This window comes from Melozone crissalis, unplaced genomic scaffold (genome assembly GCF_028551555.1).
Source record: "Melozone crissalis strain CALT ecotype California unplaced genomic scaffold, PUWL_Pcris_2 ptg000547l_1, whole genome shotgun sequence".
In the NCBI taxonomy this organism is placed as follows: domain Eukaryota; kingdom Metazoa; phylum Chordata; class Aves; order Passeriformes; family Passerellidae; genus Melozone; species Melozone crissalis.
The window spans coordinates 8,490-27,978 of NW_026536243.1; the positions used below are offsets into that span (position 1 = coordinate 8,490).

General features: G+C 57.5%; 1 protein-coding gene across 1 annotated transcript; it reads right to left on the bottom strand.

The window, feature by feature from the left end:
* Positions 1-2,591: 2,591 nt before the first annotated feature.
* On the bottom strand, positions 2,592-12,863 carry LOC128950347 (scavenger receptor class A member 3-like). Its single transcript, XM_054295229.1, has 8 exons — positions 12,857-12,863; positions 11,195-11,263; positions 10,256-10,378; positions 9,077-9,187; positions 8,406-8,504; positions 5,386-6,432; positions 3,133-3,407; positions 2,592-3,047 (listed from the first exon to the last, which is right to left on the bottom strand). Exons 1-8 carry the CDS (start codon positions 12,861-12,863, stop codon positions 2,592-2,594), a joined length of 2,187 nt encoding a protein of 728 aa, XP_054151204.1.
* Positions 12,864-19,489: the final 6,626 nt, after the last annotated feature.

A 19,489-nucleotide genomic window follows, 5' to 3' on the forward strand; every position in this document is an offset into this window, starting at 1 on the left:
GCATCCAGAAAACAGGAAAAAGCAGGGAATTCCCCCAACTCCTCCCCAGTTTCCCAAAAATCCCGTGGGGATGTTCTTGGCACGTCCTCGGGGTCAGCCCCCCCCCCAAAATTCCCCCCAAATCCCGTCGGGATGATCCCAGCATTTCCCAGGGCTCGGATCCCCCAAATTCTCCCCAAAATTCCATTGGGACGATCCCAACCCCTTCCCAGGGCTCAAGCTCCCCCCCCCCCCCCCCAAATCCCCCCCAAATTCTCCCAAAATGCTCCCCAAATCCTGTCGGGATGATCCCAACCCTTCCCGGGGCTCAGCCCCTCCAAATTCCCCAAGATTCCCCAAAGTTCCCCCAGAAATTCCCCCAAATCCTCCCCAAATTCCCCCAAATCCCATCGGGATGATCCCAGCCCGCTCCCATCCCTGCCATGAATTCCCGCTCTCAGCCCCCTCAAATCCCCCCCCCCCCCCAAAATCCCAAAAAATTCCCCTAAATTCTTGAAATTACAAAATGCTCCAAATCCCCCCCCCAAAATTCCCAGAAATTCCCCCCCCAAATTCCCGCAAATCCCAATCCCCCCTCCCTGCCGTTTTCCCAGCGGCCGCGCCCGGATTTTGGGATTCCCCTAAATCTGGGATTTGGGATCCCCCCCAAAGCCGAGATTTGGGGTCCCCTAAATTCTGGATTTGGGATCTTCCAAAGCTGGGATTTGGGAATGCCGGCCCGGGATGAGGGAAGGGGGAATGGGATCCCCTAAATATGAGATTGGGGATCCCCTAAAACCGAGATTGGGGATCCCCTAAATCTGGGATTTGGGATCCCCTAAAACCAGGATTGGGGATCCCCTAAATCTGGGATTTGGGATCTGGATACAGGATGAGGGAAAGGGGAATGGGAACCCCCTAAATTCGGGATTTGGGATCCCCTAAAACCGGGATTTGGGATCCCCCAAAGCCAGGATTTGGGATCCCTTAAAACCAGGATTTGGGATCCCCTAAAACCAGGATTTGGAGTCCCCCCAAAGCCAGGATTGGGGACACCCTAAAACCGGGATTGGGATCCCCTAAAACCGGGATTTGGGATCCGGATCTGGTATGAGGAAAAAGGAAATGGGAACCCCTAAATTTGGGATTTGGGATCCCCCAAAGCCGGGATTTGGGATCCCTTAAAACCGGGGTTTGGAGTCCCCCAAAGCCAGGATTGGGGACACCCTAAAACCGGGATTGGGATCCCCTAAAACCGGGATTGGGATCCCCTAAAACCAGGGTTTGGGATCCCCTAAAACCGGGATTGGGATCCCCTAAAACCGGGATTGGGATCCCCTAAAACCAGGGTTTGGGATCCCCTAAAACCGGGATTGGGATCCCCTAAAACCGGGATTGGGGATCCGGATCCGGGATGAGGGAAAGGGGAATGGGAACCCCTAAATTTGGGATTTGGGATCCCCTAAATTCGAGATTTGGGAATCCCAGCCTGGGATGAGGGAAGAGGGGATGGATCCCCTAAATCTGGGATTGGGGATCCCCCAAATCTGGGATTTGGGAATCCCCTAAAGCCAAGATTTGGGATCCCCTAAATTCGGGATTGGGGATCCCCTAAAGCCAAGATTTGGGATCCGGGGCTCAGAGCGTTCCCAGTTCCCGCTGGGCTGTCCCGGAATTCCCGGAATTCCCGGAATTCCCAGCGTTCCCAGTTCAGGATGCACAGGGACCTTTATTGAGCCGCGACACCTCGGGGACACCTCGGGGACACCCCCAGGCCCAGCCGGGACCCCCCCGGATTCCCGAAAAATTCCCAACAAAATTCCCAAGGAATTCCCGGGGGCGGGGACCGGCCCCTGGCCCCGAGCTGGGAGGGACAGCGGGGACACCGCGGGGCTGGCACTGGGGTCCCTGTCCCCGTCCTGGGGTGACACTGGGGACCCCTTGTCCCAGTTCCTGTCCTTGTCCCCGTGTCCCCTCCCGGGGGTGGCACTGCCGTCCCCCCGTCCCCGTCCCGCTGTCGCTGCCCCTGTCGCCCTGTGTGACACGCGGCCGCGTCCCTGTGTCGCTGTCCCCTGTCCTGGAGGTGGCACTGCTGTCCCCCTGTCCCTGTGTCACTGTCCCCTGTCCTGGAGGTGGCACTGCTGTCCCCCCTGTCCGTGTCCCCCGTCCGTGTGTCGCTGTCCCCCTGTCCGTGTCCCCTGTCCCTGTGTCGCTGTCCCTGTCCTGAGGGTGGCGCTGCTGCCCCCCTGTCCGTGTCCCCATCACGGTCCCGGAGGTGGCATTGCCGCCCCCTGCCCCTGTCCTCCCCTCCGTGTCCTTGTCCCCGTCCGTGTCCCTGTGTCCCTGTCCCCTGTCCTGGAGGTGGCACTGCTGCCCTGTCGCTGTCCCCTGTCCGTGTCGCCGTCCCCATCACGGTCCCGGAGGTGGCACTGCTGTCCCCCTGTCCGTGTCCCCTGTCCGTGTGTCGCTGTCCCCTGTCCTGGAGGTGGCACTGCTGTCCCCCTGTCCGTGTCCCTGTCCGCCTCCTGTCTCTGTCCCCCTGTCCCCCTGTCGCTGTCCCAGTCAGGGTCCCGGTGTCTCCGGTGTCCCCCTCTCTCCGGGATGTCCCTGTGTCACCGCTGTGTCCCTGTCCCGGTCAGAGTCCCGGTGGCCCGGGCGGTCCCGGCAGTCCCGGCATTCCCGGCGCTCCCCTCTCCCCGGGCTCTCCCTGTCCCCGCTGTCCCTGTCCCCCTGTCCTTGTCCCTGTCCCGGTCAGAGTCCCGGCGCTCCCCTCTCTCCTGGCTCCCCCGCTGTCCCCGCTGTCCCCTGTCGCTGTCCCTGTCCCGGTCATGGTCCCGGCGGTCCCGGTGGCCCGGGTGGTCCCGGCAGTCCCGGCATTCCCGGCTCTCCCCTCTCCCCGGGCTCCCCCGCTGTCCCCGGTTCCCCGGCTGTCCCGGTCTCCCCGCGGGCTCCGGGCGCTCCCGGTGGTCCCGGTGCCTCCTGTCCCCGTCCTGGTCAGAGTCCGGGCGGCCCCGGTGGCCCCGGTGGCCCGGGCGGTCCCGGTGGCCCCGGTGCTCCCGGCAGTCCCGCTATTCCCGCTGTCCCCGCTGTCCCCGGTTCCCCGGCTGTCCCGGTCTCCCCGCGGGCTCCGGGCTGTCCCTCTGTCCCCGGTGCCCCCTCAGCCCCCGGGGCTCCGCTCCCGCCCGGTGTCCCCGGTTGCCCGCGGGCTCCGGGCAGGCCCATCCCGCCCTTGGCGCCCTGGGGCCCGGGGCTCCCCGGCGCTCCGCTCGGGCCCGGTTCCCCGCGCGGTCCGGCCGCTCCCGGCGGCGCTCCCGGCGCTCCCGGCGCTCCCCAATCCCCGCGGCCGCCCCCGGGGCCCGCGGCTCCCGGAGCGCCCCCGCGCCCGGTGTCGCCCTCGGGGCCGCGCGGCCCCGGCAGCCCCGGAACGCCTGGAACGACAAAGAGGGGATGCGGGAATGGGAATGGTCCCGGGAAAAACGGGAATGGCACCCGGGGAATGGGAATGGTCACGGGAAAACGGGAATGGCACGCGGGGTGTGGGGATGGTCACAGGAAAAACGGGAATTTCATCACGGGAAAACCCGGGAATGGCACCCGGGGAATGGAATGGTCACGGGAAAACGGGAATTCCACACGAGGAATGGTCACGGGAAAAATGGGAGTTTCATCCCGGGAAAACCGGGAATGCCGCATGGGGAATGGGAATGCTCCCGGGGAAACCGGGAATGCCATACGGGGAATGGGAATGCTCCCGGGAGAACTGGGAATTCCACATGGGGAATGGGAATGCTCCTGGGAAAAATGAGAATTCCATCACAGAATGGGAATGCTTCCGGGAAAATGGGAATTTCATCTGGGGAATGGGAATGATGCCAGGAGAACCGGGAATTCCATCCCAGGAAAACCGAGAATGCCACACGGGGAATGGGAATGGTCTCGGGAGAAACTGGGAATTCCACACGGGCAATGGGAATGCTCCAGTCCAGGGAAAACCGGGACTTTCATCTGGGGAATGCTCTGATCCCAGAAAACTGGGAATTCCATTCCAGGAATGCTCCGGTGCTGGAAAAGCAGGAATTCCACCCAGGGGGATTGGGAAGAGCCGCTGGCTCCGTGCTGAGGGGACAGGGGGGAGTGACACCAGAAGGAGTCGGGACATCCCCAAATCCCAAAATCCCACCGCTCATCCAGAGGGGGCAGCGCCCTCTGTCCCGGGGATCCGCATCCAGGGGGTGATCCCGGCCCATCCCAGACCTCAGGGTTTGGATCCTCCTCCATCCAGCTCGGGATGAGGATTCCCAAAATGCCACCCCTCATCCACGGAAGGGTCGCCTCTCCCTGGGACAGCCCCAAAACCACGGGATAATTTTGGCACCATCCTTGACCTCAGAGTGGGGGTTTGGATCCTCCTCCAGCAGATTTGGGATCAGGATTCCCAAAATCCCACCCCATCCCAAGAACAGTCACCTCCCACTAGGACAGCCCCAAACCTATGGGATGATCGTGGTGCCATCCCAGACGTCAGGGTTTGGATCCTTCTCCAGAAGATGCCAAAAATCCCACCCCATCCCAAGAACAGTCACCTCCCTGCTGTCCTGGGGACAGCCCCAAACCCATGGAATGATCCCAGTCCCATCCCAGACCTCAGAGTGAGGTTTTGGATCCTCCTCCAGCTGATTTGGGATCGGGGTTTCCAAAATGCCACCCCTCATCCACGGAAGGGTCGCCTCTCCCTGGGACAGCCCCAAAACCACGGGATAATTTTGGCACCATCCTTGACCTCAGAGTGGGGGGTTTGGATCCTCCTCCAGCAGATTTGGGATCAGGATTCCCAGAAATCCCACCCCATCCCAAGAAGGGTCACCTCCCTGCTGTCCCTGGGACAGCCCCAAACCCACGGGATGATCCCGGTGCCATCCCAGACCTCAGGGTTTGGATCCTCCTCCAGAAGATTTGGGATCAGGGTTCCCAAAATCCCACCCCTCATCCAGGGTAGGGTCGCCTCTCCCTGGGGCACCCCAAAACCACCGGATGATCCCAGCCCATCCCAGACCTCCAAGTTTGGATCCTCCAGCAGATTTGGGATCGGGGTTCCCAAAATGCCACCCCATCCCAAGAACTGTCACCGCCCTGCTGTCCCAGGGACAACCCCATATCCATGGAATGATCCCAGCCCATCCCAGACCTCAGGGTTTGGATCTTGCTCCACATTCCTTGGGATCAGGATTCCCAAAATGCCACCCCATCCCAAGAAGAAATCCCACCCTATCCCAGGGACAGCCCCACATCCATGGAACACTCCCAGCCCATCCCAGACCTTGCCCAGGATCATTCCCAGGGATCAGGACGCCCCAATCCCGCTCCATCCCGGGAAAATCCACATTCCCTCCCCGGCTCCGCGCTGACCTCGGATCTCGCTGGCATTCCGCAGCATCTCCCCGTGCCGCGCATCCACCGCCCTCATCTCCCGCACGGCCAGGCTCGGGTTCCTCACGCCCGGCTCCAGCCGCATTGCCAGGATCCCGGATCGCTCCCGCGGCTCCTCCGTTCCCGCCCGGATCGCCGCCGCGTCCCTGCTCATCTCCCGCAGCTCCCGGCCGTGCCCGCGCGGCTCCCGCCCGCAGGAATCGCGCGCGGCCTCGAGGAAGCGCAGCGTGGCTCGCACGTGCGCCTCCGCGCCGCCCGCGCCGGCCTCGACGCTCCGCAGCTCCTCCCGCAGCGATTCCAGCCGGGACCGCAGCTCCCGCGGCCGCTCCTGCCCGCGCCGCCCTTCCCGGGCGCGGCGCCGCCGCGGCTCCCGCGCGCCGTCCCGCTGCTCCTCCAGCTGCGCCGCGGCCCCGTCCAGCCGCGGCTGCGGCGCCAGCAAATGCGCCGCCGGCTCCTGCAGCCCCTCGGAATTCCGGGAGGTTTCCCGCGTGGCCGGGCCCGGCCCCGCCTGGAAGCTCCGGAGCCGATCCGCGCTCCGGGATGAATCCGCGCGGAGCGTCCCGAGGAGCCGCGTCAGGCTCTGCCCCTCGGCCGACGCCGCCCGCAGCGCCGGCGTCCCCTCGGCCGCGTTCTCCCGGAGCTCGCGGAGGCGCCGGGAATTCTGCGCCAGGCTGGAATTCAGCGGCTCCACCGCCGCTCCAAGCTGGGATTCCCGCCAGGCCAGATCCCGCAGGGAATTCCGCAGGCGGGCGGTGCCGCCCTGGCACTCCCCAGCCCAATCCCGCAGCCGCTCCAGGCTCCGGCCGATGCTCCCCAGGGAATCGGAGCAGATTTCCAGCCCCATGGAGAGGTCGGAGCCGGCGCTGGCCAGGCGGGCCTGGCTGCGGGCGGTTTGCTCCAGCTGGAATTCCTGCGCCTGGAGCGTCTCCCGCAGCTCCGACAGCTCCCGCTGCAGCTCCGAGAGCTCCCGGCCCAGCGCCGCTGCGTCCCAGAACACGGAGCCGTTCCCGGAGCTGCTTCTCCTGCCTGAGACGGGGACAGGATCCAGATGTTTTCCCGTTATCCTGGTACCCCACTATCCCGTTACTCCATTATCCCACTATCCTGTTATCCCATTACCCCATTTTCCTCGGTATCCTATTACCGTTATCCTGGTATCCCATTATCCCATTATCCCATCACCCCATTATCCCGCTATCCCCTTATCCCATTATCCCATTACCACATTATCCCATTATCCCAGTATCCCATTATTCTGTTATTGTGTTATCCCTTTTTCCTGTCTTGCCTTTATCCCAATATCCTGTTATCCCATAACCACGTTATCCCGTTACCCCGTTATCCCATTGTTATCCCATCGCTACCCCCATTATCCCACTATTTTGTTATCCCATTATCCCGTTATTGTGTTATCCCTTTTTCCTGTCTTCCCTTTATCCCAATATCCTGTTATCCCATAACCACGTTATCCCATTACCCCGTTATCCCATTATCCCATTGTTATCCCATCGTTACCCCATTATCCCACTATTTTGCTATCCCATTATCCCATTATGCCATTACTCCAGTATCCCGTAACCCCGCTAACCCATTGCATTGTTATCCCCTTATCCCGTTATCCCACAATCCTGTTATCCCATTACGCCATTGTCTCATTATCCCCATTATCCCATTGTTATCCCGTTGCTATCCTGTTGTTATCCCTTTGTTATCCTGTTGTTATCCCGTTATCCTATTGTTATCCTATTATTATCCCTTTGTTATCCTGCCGTTATCCCACTTTTATCCCATTGTTATCCCATTGCTATCCCAGTTATCCTGTCCTTATCCCATTGTTATCCCCCTATCCCGTTATCCCATTATCCCATTGTTATCCCATTATGCCGTTCTTATCCCATCGTTATCCCATTATCCTGTTATCTCGGTATTCCATTGTTATCCCATCTTTATCCCATTGCTGTCCTGTCGCTATCCCGTTGTTATCCCGCTATCCCGTTGTTTTCCCGGCCCCATTCCCAATCCCAGAGCGCTCCTCTTCCCTCTCCGTGCCCGGATTCCCCTCCAGGCCGGGCCAGCCGGGAATTGGAGCAGCCTGGGCTCAGGAAGGGGCCCGGGATGGAGCCTGGAGGGCCCTTCCCGCTAAAATCTTTCGGAATTCTGGGATTCCAGGATTCCACGATCCCAGAAACCGGCACTGGGACAATTCCAGCCGGATCCCAAATCCCTTCCCACCCAAATCCTTCGGAATTCCAGGATTCCATCACCGCAGAGATGGGCGCTGTGGAAATTCCAGCTTGATCCCACCCAAATCCCTTCCCACCCTAATCCTTGGGAATTGGAGGATTCCATGATCCTGGTGCTGGGCACTGGGAGATCTTCTCCAAAGCCCCACCCCCACCAACCCCACCCTCGGGATCTGCCCAAAATCCTGGGAAAAAAAGCGGGGAACTGGAAAAGGAGGGATCCCTGGAAAAGGGGAAATCCCTGGGAAAGGGAGAGATCCTGGAAAAGGGGAAATCCCTGGAGAAAGGGGAATCTCTTGTAAAGGGGAGGATCCCTGGAAAAAGGGGAATCCCTGGGAAAGGAGGGATCCTTGGAAAAGGTTTGAAACCCTGGAAAAGGGAGGAATCCTGGGAAAAGTGAGAACCCCTGGAAAAGGGGGAATCCCTGGGAATGGGATTGAACCATAGAAAAGGGAGAGATCCCGGGAAAAGGGAGAGATCCCTGGGAAAGAGGGAAATCCCTGGGAAAGGGAGAATCCCTAGAAAAGGGAGGAATCCCGGGAAAAGGGGAGAATCCCTGGTAAAGGAGGAATCCTTGGGAAAGTGAGAATCCCTGGAAAAGGGGGAAACCCAGGAAAAGGGAGGAATCCCTGGAAAAGGGGCAATGCCTGGGAAAGCTCACTCAGTCCCTGAAAAAAGGGAATTCCTGGAAAAGGGAGGGATCTTGGGAAAGGAGGGGATCCCAGGAAAAGGGGGATTAATCCCTGGAAATCTCACCCCTTGCCTGGAGCTCCTGGTGCAGGGAGAGGATCCCGCGCTCCCACGAGGCCTGGGCTGAGCTGATATCCGCGGAGATGGAATCGACCCTCCGGAACGCTGCCCGGGAATGCGGGAATGTGGGAATGCCGCGGGATCGGGATGGGCATTCCCGGGGCTGGGATCTGCCAGAGATCCTCCAGGATTGATCCCTTGGGAATGGCAGATCCCTGGGGATCACCTGGGAGGGGTTGGGGTCCAACTCCCTTGGGAATTCCATCCCTTGGGAATGTGGGATCCCTGGGATCCCCCTGGGAATTGCTGGAATCCAACATCCTCCAGGATTGATCCTTTGGGAATGGGAGATCCCTGGGATCTGCCGGGGAATCTCTGGGATCCCCCTCCAGGTGATTCCCATGGTGTCCATGGATCAATCCCCCCCATCCCGGGATAATTCCCGAGGGATCCCAGGAGCTCTGGGAGTCCCACCCCGATCGTATTCCCGGAACCCCCGATGGCAATCCCGACCCCAACTCTGACCCTGATCCCAATCCCCATCCCAATCCTGATTGCTATCCCAACCCCGACCACGACCCCACTCCCAATCACAACCCCGGTCCCAATCCCAACCTGAATCGGATCCCAACTCCAATCCTGACCCTAATCCCAATTCTCATCCCAATCCCACTCACCCAGCGCTCCCAGCGTGGCCATGGCGGCCAGGATCAACCCAATCATGTTCCCGATCATGATCCTGACCCCAGTCGCAATCCCAACCCCAATCCCGTTCCCAACTCCAATCTCTACACCAAACCCAATCCCAATTCCAATCCCCTTCCCAATCCCGATCCTGATCCTGCTCACCCAGCGTGGCCACAGCGGCCAGGATCAACCCAGCTGTCCCGAACAGGATCCTGATCCCAATCCCGAACCCGATGCTGATCCTGATCCCAATCCCGAACCCGATGCTGATCCTGATCCCAATCCCGAACCCAATCCTGACCCCGATCCCAATCCGGCTCACCCAGCACTCCCAGCGTGGCCACACCAGCCAGGATCAGCCCAGCCATCCAGAACAGGACCCTGATCCCGATCCTGAACCCAATCCCAATCCTGATCCCGATCCCACTCACCCAGCGCTCCCAGGATCAGCCCAGCCATCCAGAACAGGACCCTGATCCCGATCCTGAACCCAATCCCAATCCTGATCCCGATCCCACTCACCCAGCGCTCCCAGCGTGGCCACGGCAGCCAGGATCAGCCTGGCCATCCCGAACAGGATCCTGATCCCAACACCAATCCTGATCCTGATCCCAATCCCGATCCCAACCCCAATCCTGACCCCAAACCCGATGCCGTTCCCCATGCCACTCACCCAGCGCTCCCAGTGTGGCCACGGTGGCCAGGATCAGCCCAAAGAGGATCCTGATCCAAATCCCAACCCCGATCCCAACCCCAATCCCAACCCCAATCCCCATCTCAATCCTGATCCCAATCCCATCCCCATTCCCAATCCCATTCCCAACCTCGATCCTGCTCACCCAGCGTTCCCAGTGTGGCCACGGCCTCCAGGATCATCCCGGCCATCCCGAACAGGATCCTAATTGTGATCCCCAATCCCAATCCCATTCCCGTTCCCAATCCCGCTCACCCAGCGTTCCCAGTGCGGCCACGGCCTCCAGGATCATCCTGACCATCCCGAACAGGATCCTAATCGTGATCCCCAATCCCAATCCCATTCCCAACCCCAATCCCGCTCACCCAGCGTTCCCAGTGCGGCCACGGCCTCCAGGATCATCCTGACCATCCCGAACAGGATCCTAATTGTGATCCCCAATCCCAATCCCATTCCCGTTCCCAATCCCGCTCACCCAGCGTTCCCAGCGTGGCCACGGCCGCCAGGATCATCGCGGCCATCCCGAACAGGATCCGCACGGCGGCGCCCAGCCCGGGATCCCGGCGGCACCGGGACCGGGACTGGGAACGGGAATGGCCTGGAAGGGATCTCGGCGTTGGGATGGGGCCGCTCCCAACGGCCCTGACCCCAAACCCTGACCCCAAACCCGACCCCAAACCCTGACCCCAAACCCGAAACCTGACCCCAAACCCTGACCCCAAACCCGACCCCAAACCCCGACCCCAAACCCTGACCCCAAACCCTGACCCCAAACCCCGACCCCAAACCCTGACCCCAAACCCTGACCCCAAACCCCGACCCCAGACTCGAAACCCGACCCCACATCCTGACCCCAAACCCGACCACAAACCCCTAACCCGGCCCCAGACCTGACCCCAAACCCCAAACCCTGACCCCAAACCCTGACCCCAAACCCTGACCCCAAACCCCAAACCCGACCCCAAACCCTGACCCCAAACCCCGACCCCAAACCCTGACCCCAAACCCTGACCCCAAACCCTGACCCCAGACCCAAAACCCGACCCCACATCCTGACCCCAAACCCAACCACAAACTCCAAACCCGACCCCAAACCCCAAACCCTGAGCCCAAACCCTGACCCCAAACCCCAAACCCTGACCCCAAACCCCGACCCCAAACCCTGACCCCAAACCCCGGCCCCAAACCCCGACCCCAGACCCCAAACCTGACCCCAAACCCCGGCCCCAAACCCTGACCCAAACCCTGACCCCAAACCCGACCCCAAACCCCAAACCCTGACCCCAACCCCCGACCCTGAACCTGACCCCAAACCCTGACCCCAAACCTGACCCCAAACCCCAAACCCTGACCCCAAACCCGACCCCAAACCCAACCCCCGACCCCGAACCTGACCCCAAACCCCTGCACTCACCACCCCCTTTGGGGCCGAAGGGCGGCCGCGCCTCCTCCTCTTCCTCCTCCTCCTCGGCTGCCACGGCCTCTGCGGGAACCGAGAGCGGGGTCAGGGACACCGGATCCCATCCCTGATCCCTGCGATCCCAAATCCCACCCAGATCCCATCCCTGATCCCTGCGATCCCAAATCCCACCCAGATCCCGTCCCGAATCCCTGCGATCCCAAATCCCATCCCGAGGATCCCTGCGATCCCAAATCCCACTCCAAGGATCCGTGAGATCCCAAATCCCATTCCAGGGACCCCGGAGAGTCCAGATCCTATCCAGGAATCCCTGAGATCCTGAATCCCATCTTGGGATCCCTGAGATCCCAAATCTCATCCCAGGTTCCTGAGATCCCAAATCCTGTTCCCGGGATCCCTGAGCTCCAAGATCGCGTTCCAAGGATCCCTGATATCCCAGATCCCATTCCGGGATCCCTGATATTCCAAATCCTATCCCAAGGACCCCTGAGAGCCCAGATCCCATTCCAGAGATCCCTGAGACCCCAAATCCTGTTCTAGGGATCCCTGGGAGCCCAAATCCCATCCCCCTCTCCCCCCAGTGGATTTTTGGGATATCCCCAGTGGGAATTTAGGATTCCCCCCTGAGTGGGGTTTTGGAATCTCCTTCCCACCCATGGATTTTTGGGATTCCTCCAAGTGGGTTTTGGGATTCTCCCTGGGTGGGTTTTTGGGATTCTCCCCAGGTGTTTTTGGGATCCCCTCCCAGTGGGATTTTTGGGATTCTCCCGGGTGGGTTTTTAGGATTCCCAAGTGGGATTTTGGGATTGTCCCCGGGTGGGTTTTTGGGATCCCCCCGCAGTGGGATTTTGGGATCCCCTCCCGGCAGGATTTTGGGATTCTCCCAGCTAGGTTTCTGGATTCCCAGGTGGGATTTTAGGACTCCCGAGTGGGATTTTGGGTTTCTCCTCGGGTGGGATTTTGGGATTCCTGGGTAGGTTTTTGGGATCCCCCCCACCCAGTGGGATTTTGGGATCCCCTCCCAGTGGGATTTTGGGATTCTCCCAGCTAGGTTTTGGGATTCCTGGGTGGGATTTTGGGATTCCTGGGTGGGATTTTGGGATTCTCCCTCTGTAAGTTTTTGACATCCCCTCTAATGGGATTTTGGGATTCGTGAGTGGGTGTTTGGGATCCCCTCTCAGTGGGATTTTGAGATCTCCTTTCTGGGATTTTGGGATTCCCTCTGTAAGTTTTTGGGATCCCCTCCCAGTGGGATTTTGGGATTCTCCCGGGTGAGTTTTTGGGATTCCCAAGTGGGATTTTAGGATTCTTCCAGGTGGGTTTTTGGTGAGATTTTCAGATTCCCGAGAGGGATTTTGGGATTCCCAAGTGGGATTTTGGGATTCCCCCTGTAAGTTTTTGGGATCCCCTTCAATGGCATTTTTGGATTCTCCCTCGGTGGGATTTTGGGATCCTCCCTCAGTGGGATTTTGGGATTCTCCCGGGTGGGTTTTTGGGATTCCCTCCTGTGAGTTTTTGGGTTCCCCTCCAATTTTGGGGGAGGGGATTTGGGATTTTGGGATCCCCTTCCAGTGGCATTTTGGGATTCCGGCGTGGGATTTTGGGATTCCCGGGTGGGATTTTGGGATCCCCCCGGTTGGGATTTCGGGTGCTCACCTCTCATGTTCCCCGGGCCGGGCTCAGCGCCCCCAATTCCCGGAATTCCGAGCCCGGAGCAGCTCCGGGAGCGGCGCCCCCGCTCCGGCCCCGCGGCCCCGAAACCGCCCCGGGGGCAGCGCGCGGGATTCCCGGCGGGAGCGAGCGGGGAAAAACGGGAAAAACCGGGAAAAACGGGAAAAACCGGGGAAAACGGGGAAAAGGGAAGAGCGGGGAAAACCGGGAATAGCGGGAAGGAAAGACGGGAATAGCGGGAATAACGGGAAAAGTTGAAAAAGGGGGGAAAAGTGGGAATAACGGGAGAAGGAGGAAAAGAGAGAAAAGAGGGGAAAAGTGGAAAAGAGGGAAAAAAGGGAAAAGCAGGAAGAGCAGGAGGAGCGCGGCCACCAAACACCGGGATTTGGGATCGGGGCTGGAAAAGGAGCGGCCGATCCCGAGCCCGCCCCCAGGGAGGGGAAAGGGGCGGGATCGGGAATGGGGTCGGGAACGGGGACTGGGATTGGGGGCGGGAATTGGGGATGGGATTGGGAACGGGGGCAGGGATTGAGGGCGGGAATAGGGGATGGGTTTGGAATCTGATCCCTGGATTTGGGGGCAGGATTGGTTTGGGATCTGACCCCTGGATTTGGGATGTGACCCCTGGATTTGGGGCAGGAATAGGGGATCAGTTTGAGGTCTGATCCCTGGATTTGGAGTGGGAATAGGGGATGGATTTGGGATCTGATCCCTGGATTTGGAGTGGGAATAGGGGATGGATTTGGGATCTGATCCCTGGATTTGGAGCGGGAATAGGGGATGGATTTGAGGTCTGATCCCTGGATTTGGAGTGGGAATAGGGGATGGATTTGGGATCTGATCCCTGCATTTGGGGCAGGAATAGGGGATGGGTTTGGGATCTGATCCCTGCATTTGGGGCAGGGATGGAGGATGGATTTCGGGTTTGATCACTGGATTTGGGGCAGGGACCTGATCCCTGGATTTGGAGTGGGAATAGGGTTTGGGATCTGATCCCTGGATTTGGGGCAGGACTAGGGCATGGGTTTGGGATCTGATCCCTGGATTTGGAGCGGGAATAGGGGATGGGTTTGGGGCAGACATTGGAAAATGGGGATGCTGGGAATGGCCCCTGGATTTGGGGATCTCATGTGGGAAACAGACCTGGGATGGGATTCCTGATCTGGGATGGGATTCAGGGATCTGGGATGGGATTCCTGGGTTTGAGACAGGGATCTGCGATGGGATTCCCGGGTTTGGGATGGGATTCAGGGATCTGGGATGGGATTCCTGGATCTCAGGTGGCATTCCTGGGTCTGGGATGGGATTCAGGGATCTGGGATGAGATTCCTGGACCTGAGACAGGGATCTGGGATGGGATTCCTGGGTCTGGGATGGGATTCAGGGATCTGGGATGAGATTCCTGGACCTGAGACAGGGATCTAGGATGGGATTCCTGGGTTTGGGATGGGATTCCTCATCTGGATCAGGGATCCAGGATGGGATTCCTGGGTTTGGGACAGGGATCAGGGATGAGAATCCTGGATCAGGGATGGGATTCCTGGGTTTGGGATGGGATTCCTGGACCTGGGATGGGATTCCTGAGTCCGGGATGGGATTCTTGGACCTGGGACGGGGATCTGGGATGGAATTCCTGGGTTTGGGAAGGGATTCCTGATTTCCTGATTATGGATGGGATTCCTGAGCTGGGATGGGATTCCTGGGTTTGGGGTGCGATTCCTGGGTCTGGCATGGGATTCATGGGTTTGGGATGGGATTCCTGATCTGGAACAGGGATCAGGGATCAGATTCCTGGAACCGGGATGGGATTCCTGGGCTTGGGGCAGGATCTCTGAGCTGGGATGGGATTCCTGGATCTGGGCCTGGATCAGGGATCCTGGGAACATTCCCTGGATCTGGGGCCGGGTCCCACCTGGATCCCGGGGTGGTCCCGGTGATCCCAGGGCAGGGATGGGATTCCCACAGGATCAGGAACATCCCGAGGTTCCTCAGCCCCCCCATCCCATTCCCAGGGAATTTAAAAATTCCCAGGAATCTGAGGGAGCAGAGCCCCCCTCGGGCTGTGTCCTCAGCTCATTCCCGGATTTTGGGGATCCCGGGATCTTCCTCCTCCTCCTCATCATCCCCATCCCTGGGAATTCCCAGCCCCTGGAGCTGATCCCAAATCCTGCTCCGGGATTTCCCGGCTGGTGGATCCCAGTTTGGGATTCCTGGGATTTCAACCCCTCAGGGCTCTTTTCCCATCCCAGTTTTTCCAGAATTCCGGGGTTTTAGGGGCCAGAGGGGCTCAGGGAGCCTGAAATGGGAAAAGAGGGAAAGGAGGGTCCAGAACCTTTGGAAGGAGCCTCGGGAAAAGCCCCTGGAAAAATTCAAATTGGGATTTGAATTGGAAATAAAATTGGGATTCAATTTGGGATTTTAACTGGGATACAGATTGGGATTTTAATTGGAATTTAAATTGTGATTTTAATTGGAATTCAGATTGGGACTTTAACTGGTATTTTAATTGGAATTCATATTGGGATTTTAGTTGGAATTAAAATTGGGATTTTAATTGGAATTCAAATTGTGATTTCAATTGGAATTCAGATTGGGACTTTAACTGGGATTTTAATTGGAATTAAAATTGGGATTTTAATTGGAATTCAAATCAAGATTCAGCCCCCAAAATTCCCTGGATCTGGGGGTGGATTCCATAGAAACTCCCCCTGGAATGTGAGGAGGAGGAATGGCCTTGGGGCTGTGGAGATTGCCCAGAGAATTCCCGAAGAATTCCCGCTTATCTCCTCCAAGGATTTAACCCCATCCTGCCCGGAGCCGGCGGGAACGGGAACAGGAGAAGGAGGAAAAGTCAAGGCTGGAGTTTAAACTCGGTTTTAATGAAAGCAACGAGAGGTAGAAACGGAGTGAAAACATTCCGGGGGAAAAACATCCCAGGGGAAAAATATCCCAGGGGAAACATTTCAGGGGAAAAACTCCAGTGAAAACATTCCATAAAAAACATTCCGGGGGAAAACATTCTGGGGGGAAGAACATTCCATAATAAACATTCCAGGGGAAAAACATCCCAGGGGAAACATCCCAGGGAAAACATTCCAGGGAAAAAAAACTCCAGTGAAAATATTCCATAAGAAAACATTCCATGGGAAAAACTCCAGTGAAAACATTCCATAAGAAAACATTCCAGGGAAGACATTTCCCTGCCAGCAGAGCAGGAGGTTGAGCCAGGCTGAGTCCGGCCTGAAATCTCTCCCGGGCCTAAACGTGCCCCAGTCCTGGCTTAAAGCTTCACCAGTCCTAAAAGGTCCCGAATCCAGCCTAAAACCTGTCCCAGTCCTGCCCAAAACCTCCTCAATCCAGCCTAAAACCTCCCAGCCTGGCCTAAAAGCTCCTCAGTCCAGCCTAAAAGCTTCACCAGCTCTAAAAACTCCTCAGTTCGGCCTAAAACCTCTCCCAGGCCTAAAACCTCGCTCAGTCCCACCTAAAATCTCTCCCTGGCCTAAAAGTCCTCCAGTCCCGACTTAAATCCTCACCAGTTGTAAAAGGTCCCAATTCTCACCTAAAATCCAACCCAGTCCGGCTTAAAAGAGCCCCAGTCCTGTCTAAAACCTCTCCCAGGCCTAAAGCTCTGCTCAGCCCTGCCCAACAGCCCAGTCCCACCTTAAAGCCTCTCAGTCCCGCCTAAAACCTTCACCAGGCCTAAAAGCTCTCCCTGTCGAGCCTAAAATATCTCAAAGTCCAGCTTAAAACCTCTCCCAGTTGAGCCTAAAAGCTCTCCCAGCCCTGCTTAAACCGCTCCCAGCCCTAAACCCAGCCCATGTCCCGCCTAAATCCCCCAGCACAGCCCAACCTCCCCCAGCGCCTCACAGTGGGGCCCGGATCTGGCGCATCCCTGTCCTGGATCCCAGATTCCAATCCTGGGTCCCAATCCCAATCCTGGATCCCAGATTCCAATCCTGGATCCCAGATCCCAATCCTGGACCCAATCCCAATCCTGGATCCCAGATTCCAAACCTGGATCCCAGATCCCAATACTGGGTCCCAATCCCAATCCTGGATCCCAGATTCCAATCCTGGATCCAATCCCAATCCTGGATCCCAGATTCCAATCCTGCATCCCAGATCCCAATCCTGGATCCCAGATCCCAATCCTGGATCCAATCCCAATCCTGGATCCCAGATTCCAAACCTGGATCCCAGATCCCAATCCTGGATCCCAGATCCCAATCCTGGATCCGATCCCAATCCTGGATCCCAGATTCCAATCCTGCATCCCAGATCCCAATCCTGGGTCCCAATCCCAATCCTGGATCCCAGATCCCAATCCTGGGTCTCAATCCTAGATCCCAGATCCCAATCCTGCCTCCTGGATCCCAGATCCCAATCCCGGATCCCAATCCCAGATCCCAATCCTGGCCCCTGGATCCCAAATCCCAATCTCAATCCCAGATCCCAGCTCCCACCCCTGATCCCAGCTCCTGGATCTTGGTTCCTGATCCCAAACCTGGCTCCCAATCCTGCGTCCCACATCCCAAATCCCAATCCCAGCTCCCAATGCAGAATCCAGGATCTCAATCCCAATCCCAGCTCACAGATCCTCATCCTGGATCTCAGATCCTGATCCCAGCTCCTGATCCTGGCTTTGGATCCCAATCCCGCACCCTGATTGTTATGGATTTAACTCCACAACGAATTAAGTTGCCTAACTGAAATTTATTAATTACAGCAAGCAAAGGTAATAAGCAAAGCAGCGCTGGGCGACAGGGGAGTCCAACTCCACCAACTGCCGCGCTCAGTATCTCACAAGTCTCCCTTTTATCCAGGTCCATTTCCGTAGACGTGTTCCTCCCTTGGCGCATGCTCCAATTGTTGCTAGGAGGGTCTTCTTCTACCCTCTGGTGGTCGCTGGATGAAGGCTCAAAGTCTTCCTCGGGACTGCACTCTTGACCTCGGAGCTCTCGCCTTCCTTACATGGGGTGGTGTTTGGCTGATTTCTATTTCTCGGCCAGCTCTTCTTAGCTCCTAAAACTTCAGCCTTTCGCCTGGTTAGTATTTGCGCAATGCGTGGTTGAATTATAGCAAGCAATAGTAGCTGATATATTCTTTTAGGTTGTGTGGTTATGTATTTCTCAATCGCAGGATTGACCATGTATTTCTCAATCACATGGGTGCCCATGTATTTCTCAATCACAGGATTGACCATGTATTTCTCAATCACATGGTTGTCTATATCGGGCTTTAGTGAACAGGCATATTCGTTACATCCTGGCTCCCAGATTCCAGCTCCCAATCCTGGCTCCTGCATCCTGAGCTCAGATCCCAATCCTGGCTCCCAGTCCCAGATCCCAGCTCCCAGTTCTGGCACCCGATCCCAGCTCCCAGTTCTGGCTTTGGATCCCAATCCCAGCTCCCAATCCTAACTCCCACATCCTGCTCTCAATCCCAGCTCCCTGATCTTGGTTCCTGATCCCAATCCCAGATCCCAATCCTGGCTCCTGGATCCCAATCCCAAATCCCAGTCCCAGCTCTCCAATTCTGATCCTGGATCCAGATCCCAATCCCAGTTCCCAGATGCCGACCCTAACTCCCAGATCCCGAAAATGATGCCAAATTTTGCCCCAAACAGGCAGGGTGACTGCCTAATCAGACTCAGCTTAAGTCAATTAAGCAGGAGGTATTTTTATTAGCGACGCGTCGGAGAAATCACAAAATGGATTTCCAAGTTCTCATAGCAAAGCAAGTCTTATATACAATTTTTGGGTATAGGATTACATCAGATCAGGTACATAATCATGCATATTCATATGGGGCGTGGTGTAGGCGGAGCGTGGGCGGAGCGTAGGTGGAGACATCTCTTTTGGGGAATTTTCAGGTGGTCGTTCCTGTTGCCTTCATCATAGACGGGGTCTTTCTGATGAGTCTTCCTCTTTAAACTTTTGAACTCTTTTCCTAATTTGGTCAATTCCCGGTGTATTTGGCTTGGATCCCGTGGCTTGGCAAAACCCATAGGGTCGTTTTGACATTGCTGGCTCTAAACCTGCTTAGCTTATTAGTTTCTCCTATACTTATCTCTTCCCCTGTCATGATGCTCTACCTTTTATCTAATTTATTGCTCTGTTTTCCTGGTGCTGTGCTTTCTCCGTGTGTTCTAGTGCCAGGCCCTTCTTTACATGCTTCTTATTCTATGTTTTAACCCATTACTTCTGGAAGGCTATCTGCTTTAGGGCTTCAATCCCAATCCCAGATCTTGGTTCCTGATCCCAATCCCAGCTCTCAGATCCCGATCCTAACTCCCAGATTCGGATCCCAATCCCAGCCCCCTGATCTTGGTTCCCAATCCCAGATCTCGATGCCAGCTCCTACCAGAGCGCTTCCTGCACCTCTTGCCGGTATCCCTCCAGGATCTCCATCGCGTTCAGCCACAAGAGCTCGTTCTCCTTCCCATTCCCATTCCCATTCCCACCGCACTCCCCCTTCCAATCCGAATTCCTGCAGCGCACCTCCAGCGGCAGCCCGGGGATGCAGAGCAGCGCTCCCAGCTCCTCCTCCCGCACCCACTGGGCCGCGAATCCCGCCCGGATCAGCGGCAACGCGGCCGCCCAGCCCTTCCCGAGCGCC

What these genes read in the sequence shown, in the direction of transcription:
- LOC128950347 (XM_054295229.1), bottom strand. An exon ending in CCAGGAGCTCCAGGCAAGGG is followed by an intron (nt 6,433 to 8,405) that starts GTGAGATTTCCA and finishes TCCCCGTCTCAG; the next exon opens with GCAGGAGAAGCAGCTCCGGG. An exon ending in GAGCCCCGGGGGCTGAGGGG is followed by an intron (nt 3,048 to 3,132) that starts GCACCGGGGACA and finishes CAGCGGGAATAG; the next exon opens with CGGGACTGCCGGGAGCACCG.